The following is a 7,091-nucleotide window of genomic DNA, read 5'->3' on the forward strand; positions in this document are numbered from 1 at the left end:
AATGTCATTAACAAGTTAAAAGTCCGTCCCATCACGAACAGGTCGCCGGGCGATTATAATGAAAAAAACCTTGGCCTTACCCTAAGGGTCAAAGACGCTAAAATAATATACAGGGTGTTCTATAAAGGGTGCGCGGTAGGAAGGGCACCATCATTTACAAGTTATTATTGAGTATTTTACGTATAGCCCTTAAATTTAACCAAAAGTTCATAAGATATGTTCACCATAAGTTTGTCAATAGTTAGTGAGAGCTTGTCATGAAGTGACGTAGGTGAAACGTCATAGTTTCTCGTAAAGCGATGCCTGGTGAGGTGCTGTCAAAGGCTTATTACAGAGTGACTAAATGGGAAGATTAACTACAAAATTAACCGAGAGTAGTCAATTCTCGCTTGTCATTCTCGAACATTTTCGCTCATAGAACCCATTGAGTCGTACCACAATCTTTTAACACCCTGTAAAATACATAACTTTCGAGGCCCCTATGGAATGGATTAAAAAACATCCGAAAAACCGCAATTTTTAAAACGCATAAAAACTCTGCGCGGGAGGCAATGACTCGTAGTCACGCGCTAGGATGAAATGAAACTCGAGAATAAAACAACCAATAGAAATTTGATAAGCTCCCGAAAGGTAAAACTCTTCAAACACGAGTCCATATTTGTACAGCACGTCGAAAAGGCTTATAATCAATACATAATTATACCGTATAGAGATAATCTGGTGAATATTATCACGTGACTCAGTCCCAACTAGAGAGAGTGAGCTATACTATTAAAGGGAGAGTGAATGAAGTTTATTTTCAATTATAATACCACACCGCGGGACAGGTCAGTCACGTGACTGTGCCTTTACGTATACAACACGTCATTAATCAGATATACGTTAGGTCTATCCGCGTGGCGTCTGTCAGACCAATGACGTGTCTCCCATTTAAAATATACCTCTGTCTGCAACTTCTAAACCCACGCAGGTGCGCCTGGGTAACGAATAAACTGTGCTTGGCTTTTATCTCAAAATAATTACTATGCATTATATCTATCAATTCAAATTTTCGATTGTAAATGGGCCTATAATATATATATTCATTTTTGGTTTAAACCTGAGGTAAATATTGTTGGAAAATGTAAAACAGGTGCTCTTTTGTCCCTTGATTTTCGACCCTTATGCAGTTATCAATAATCTATTAAAAGTAAGGTGTTAAAAACAAGTCTGACGTTTGTAAATTTCGTAAAGATTAAGGCTTCTTCCTAACTCTAAAATAGTTTATTTCTACCAATATTTTGGCCCAAAATAAAAAGTTTTAACGTATTTCATCGCATAACATACTTAATGTTGTTACGTTGTTTATGAATGAATCTATCCAAAACAGTGGTGACCTAATGGACCTCTATTGTGAATCTCAGACAATAGGTCTACATCTGATACTAAATAAATTCCTATTTTCTAAAAGAGTTTAGGAAACATCTTCCAGACTATATCACATTCACGACGCGAATTATGAATAAAAACAGAAGGGGATAATCGAAGAAGGATGACACTCTTTAGTTATGTAACAGGATTCTTCCCAGGCGAGGGATCCCTTTTTGTTTGCTCTCTCGCTCATCAAACTTCTGATGGGATGGGTATCGCACCGTGCTAGGGTGAATTCTATAACTGTTTGGTACTAAATCCTCAGCAATCAACCCACAAACCTTGATTGTCTTGACGTGGGACAAAAATCCACATGAGCTTGCATGCGCCTTGGCAAATAGTTAAGCAGCGATAATAGAGTAATGATAGGGGAACTATTTAACAAGTTATGTGTCATTCTAGTAACCTTGCTCCAAATGTTAATAGATATTGGGAAGAATCAAGTTACAATTACCTATACCCCGCTTTGTGTCACACTTCTCTCGAAGAAGGTATTATACACTTCTGATAAAACGTACAGTTTCTCATTTTCGGAAACAACAGAGTAACAAACAACAGCTCTCCATTTTTTCCGGAAATACATACATTGTATCTGATTTTCTACGCACGTTTTTAGCTACGCCATTAAAAGGAGATTTAATATCTCGATTATTTAAGGGTTAATTTGATCGAATGACGCTGTAACTCTGGTTTGTTTACGTATGGATACAGGTAGAAGTAAAAGAAGTTAAATAATTGCACTTAATTTAATTGATTGGTGCGGGATAATTAAATACATATATAGAGAGATCCGGAAACTAGGGCAAAATAAAAAATGTTTAGGGTTAAGTCCAGAGTCTGATGTACCACGCGCTGATGTAGGTTTACACTGTTTTGTTAAACTTTCCATGACGAAAGCAATAATAGACGCTATAGTTAATGTAATGCACTATGGTGAAATTATTTTAACCTCTAGTACTTAACACCCGGTCAAAAAACAAACATTAAAGTTAAACGCTATTTGCAAATTATGCCAAGGCAGGCAAATAATTCCTTGTAAAAGCAGTAGTTATTATTATACTATTTCATTGCAGGTAACAACTATACATATATATAGTGTTAAGCAAGATATTTGCAAAGAAAATATAATAATAACAATAAATGAAACCGACTATTGTAATGATTGCAAAACATAGTACGTGTAGAAAAATGTTAGTCTATATCAAAAACGAATTAGCGCTGTTTTCATTTTTCTTTCTTTTTTTTTGTTTAGATAATTTCTAGTAGTTATAGAAAATTCAGCCAAAATATTAGAAATATCGAAAAAGAAAATCAGGTTAAGCCAAGTAAATGCTACGCTATTTATACCGTTACAAAAATAAAGCGTGCTTCTTGATAAGAGGCTAACCACTTCCTAAAACGTTTCCATCGATACCGTGATGCTATTTTTGTATTGTTCTGTTTCTTATCAGGGATTAAAAAAAATGTGTATTACCAGGGATAGATCTAATTTTAGAAGTAGGAATGGAGAACAGAGTAATCTGGGCGCGGCAAAGTCCCGGGCCCCCTTCCACGGGACGGAGGGGTATGTAACAAGAGGCGGGTCATAGCTACAGAGGTAAAAACGAATTACGAATTTTTCGCCGTCCCCGTCAGCAACGTCATCAAAACGTAGTTTAAGTGAGTCAATAAGATAATTTAAACTTTTCGTTACGTGTTGGAGGGAGGGGCTCTATACTGGACTATGAGTCAGACTGAAGTAAATACTAACCGTTCTCCATTCCTACTTCTAAAATTAAATCTATCCCTGGTATTACTACGAGATGAGTGATACACCCCTCGAAATTCGATGTAGAAGTTTATAAACAATAAAAGACGTAACCCATATTGCGGGTTGGGGGAAAAATAAACTTACTGTACATACGTAATTTCGTTCAAGTAGAAAGTATACCGTATCTTAAGGTAAAGGGAATGTATTTTCTGGAGCATTACCCTGCCTTTACGTCTGGTATTAATTAAGGGTAAAAAATAGATACATTGGGAACTTTCTAATCTTAAGTTGATCGTGGATTACTAGCCGCTTTCTTAGTCAAGCGCGATTCCCACTTCAGTAAAAATTATTTATGTTTTAAAGTAAGTTAAATCGCCCGCGAATTTACATGAAATTAATTTTCTTTTTTAACCTCATCATCATAATTTAAATACTATATAGGGGGAAAACCACAACGGTTCACGTTTAAAAAAATATAAACCAATATTTATGGTTGTTTATAAGTAAGAGTTCATCTATTTTGGGTTCTCTTAGAATAAGGAACAAGTATATAGATTGATCTAGAGAGGTCACCCAATTGATTGTTAGAAGATAGAGGTTAAAGTTCATACCTACGCTCTATTTAGATAAATTGAACTTACGAGCAAGATCATTCAAAATATCTAAGGAATACAATAGAGAGATTAAAATTCCGTCTGTTGCATGGAACGCATTGATCAATATAATGTTGAAACATGACCCATCTCACCCCAATTTTATTTTATTTATTTATTTTTTTAATCTCAACGTTTGTAATCACGAGGCCCTTCTTCCTCTTTTCCAACTGTAGTAGCTTTCTCATATTTTACCCATGAAAGTAACGGGGGTAAGTGATCGCTACCCATCTTTAGTTTCGGGTCACCGACCCACAGGGGGTACCACTCTTAAAGAAGGACCAAAATCTATTATAAAAATCCATCCGTATTTATGTACCGAAGCTTCCCATTTCCCCTTACTTCCTTCCGTTGTAAAAAAAGAAGGTATAACAGAAGTATATTTACATTAAAAGTTATCAATTTGCTATCAACAGTGACACCAAAAAGTGATATCTAGTTTATTAGGGAGAAAGTATAAGATGCCTAGGTATTCACGCGCCATAGTCCCAGTCCCCCTTCCAAAATACAAGGGGGGACGTAAAAGGAGGCCGGGCTATTTCACCTCTCCTCAGTCGGAAAATACGTAATTTTCGTCATTCGCGTCGCGCTGACGTGAGTTTTCAAGAACCAATGAGATGCTGGTTGTAATTTAGAGGCGGGGATTAACTCCGGACCTACTATACGTTTGGACTGGAGATAAAGATGGAATAAACTAGATATCACTTCTTGATGACACCAAAGACAAATACAAACAACAGAAGGTGACACCAAAGTTTGTGTTTCTGGTCTGTATTTCTGATAAGTCTTAAATTATAGCAGACTTATCAGAAACACCCTGTATAATAAATAACTTCGGATTAATCTATTTTTGTTACTCCGGCAAGCTCATCAAAAATGCAGGGGCCAATACGATGTTAATAGCCCGTAAGTAGAAGCTATAAAAAACAACGGAGGTAGAAACCGGGACACCCCTGCATGTATTGTACCACCAAGGAAGGATGGATTCTTCAAATTACAAGGGGTACAAGAAAGTTCACCACTCTGGTCGGTAATTCCTTAAAACCTACACAGCGGGGGTAATTGTTTATAAAATAGTTGATGATTTTAGCAATTATCATACTGAAATTTAAAAAATAAAAGAATCCCGCATGCTTTGATTTATGTTTACTCGTTTGGGGTTTGAAGTAAATAAATATGAACTAGATCGAGTTCAAGTGTGTATTTTTAAATTAAAAAATTAATTAAACTTGCTAAAATTGATTTCCCATTTTTGGATGCTTCAGAAAATTGCTGAACCCTAATTTAACTGAGATAATTTGAGAGGTTAAAGCACTCTAAATTGAGATTGGCAACCTCAGACATATGTTTTTAATATAAAAACTAATTGAATCCATATTCATACTTCATTATCTTTGAAACCTAACACCTCATCCTTAATGAGACAGCCGAATAAAATAAAACATAACCTAAACTTTCAATTAATTAAAATTCAGTTATCACCAGTCTAACTGTAAAATAAATATGTGACAGCTAGCCGCGTATTTAATTCAGAACTTTCACGGATTAACAAACTTGAGACGGTGCATGCAAGGTGTTTAACTTAATTGTCACGCTTATTTGGGCATCGACGCGTGCCGAGCGTCCGTATCTAACCGAAATTAAATTTTATTTTAAAGGTTTCAAATGTTTCAAAGCAAAGACGACCCATAAACCTCGAAAAAGAGAGATTTAAATTGATTCAATTTTCCTTTTTTTTTCACTCTTCAACCAAAATAAATTGAATAAAAATTATTTTTAAAGCGTTCTTTGAAAGGTCGCTGTCAAAATTAACCGTGCTCATTAAATTTTCTATTCATATTCACGAAAGAAAATTAGGCTATAAAATAAACATTAACTTGAAAAGTCTTTTAGGTTTAGGGAGAGATATTTATATTTACTCCAATTTAAAGGATTCGACTATGTAAAAACATTTTTTTTATTTTTACTAGATAAATTATAAAAGGCCACGAACCTCTCTTAAAATAATTCTTAACCTTAACCGAAGATTAAAATATACAGAAACACCCTGTATAAATCACTCAATTAAAGGGCCTGTATAATTCAAGTGTCCAACTAACCAACACCTTACGATAAGGATCTGCTGATTATTAGCCTAAGGCGAGACTTCCAGGATAACTATAAGAGCTTTCAGATAACGGTATAGTAGCAAGCCCTGTTTCTAATAATCATTGGTTTTCTTTTTTTTTTTTACTTATGTAAATTACATATACATGACATTAGACACGATTAGCGAAACAAGTGTTAGCAGATACGTCATTAAATTTTCAATGAGACGCAATACGTTTCCTAATCTTTAAAAAAGCTAAAATATTGACGGTTTGAAATTAAAGATTAAAATTGCAAAACGGTCGGGGTTATGGTAAGGGCAAAATGTCTGTAAGCGGAAATTCAATAAAAATTGTACGCTTGGTGAATAATTTAGATGACAATTTTGCCTACGAAATTTTCTCAGATAATTCTACTGAAGATTTAGACAAATTTTTAGACTATTATTTAGGCCTACTAATTTCAATTAACACCCTGATAAACGTTAGCAATTCACCGTAGGGTTGGTAACCTCCCCACCCATTGAACACGCCCCGCCTCGAGTTAACCCTCAAATAAAAATAATGAAATAACTAACATCGCTATTTAAATCAATAATTAAACCAATTTTGATAAATGAAATGAAATTAAACCCTACCTCGCTATTGTCGGTCCCCTTCCATAGATTTCCACAAAGGAAAGACAATCGCTGGACAAACGTCTTGGACATGTGTTTTGGGCGATGGTCCGTCGGTCAACTGTTGGCTCATGATTAACTTGTCGGGGCGCGCGAGTATTATAATTTTCACTAAGTACTTCGCCCAGACGCGGGGAGTTCCGTTAATGCGGCGACCAATGGTCAAAAAAGAAAAAAAAACAGTCCAGCACGTTTCGCGGTGTATATTCAAGATCACAGATTTTAAAGATCGCAGGTAGACTGTCGTAGAGCGCCGGCTGGTCTGCTGGCACGAATCATGCTAGTAGAAATTTTTCTCTCGAAAACCCCGTGGAAAAATCAAAACGAGATCTCCAGCGAGAGAGAGCGCGCCCTTCGCGAAAGGCTTCGCTGCATTTCCCGCTCTTAGTATCACCATGGCAACGTGACGTCATACTGAAACACTTTTTTTAAATGTCCTATTCGAACATGCGTCGATTGTTAGGAAACTTCCACCACCCATATCGCCTCGGTGGCGTTTTAACTTTCTCTCTGA

The 7,091-nt window shown here is 35.9% G+C and overlaps 1 protein-coding gene across 1 annotated transcript in view; it reads right to left on the bottom strand.

The window, feature by feature from the left end:
- Positions 1–6,852, bottom strand: part of LOC149602658 (tripartite motif-containing protein 2-like) — a 46,345-nt gene extending 39,493 nt beyond the window's left edge. Inside the window, exon 1 of the mRNA XM_089860841.1 lies at positions 6,539–6,852. Coding sequence (XP_089716967.1) covers positions 6,539–6,610 — 72 coding nt within the window. The 5' untranslated portion in view covers positions 6,611–6,852. The remainder of the gene's footprint in view (positions 1–6,538) is intronic.
- Between the last annotated feature and the right edge of the window lie 239 nt (positions 6,853–7,091).

The sequence above is a fragment of the Phalangium opilio genome, unplaced genomic scaffold, assembly GCF_054372755.1.
Source record: "Phalangium opilio isolate 3A_F unplaced genomic scaffold, DU_Popi_V2 ptg000354l_1, whole genome shotgun sequence".
Lineage (NCBI taxonomy): Eukaryota > Metazoa > Arthropoda > Arachnida > Opiliones > Phalangiidae > Phalangium > Phalangium opilio.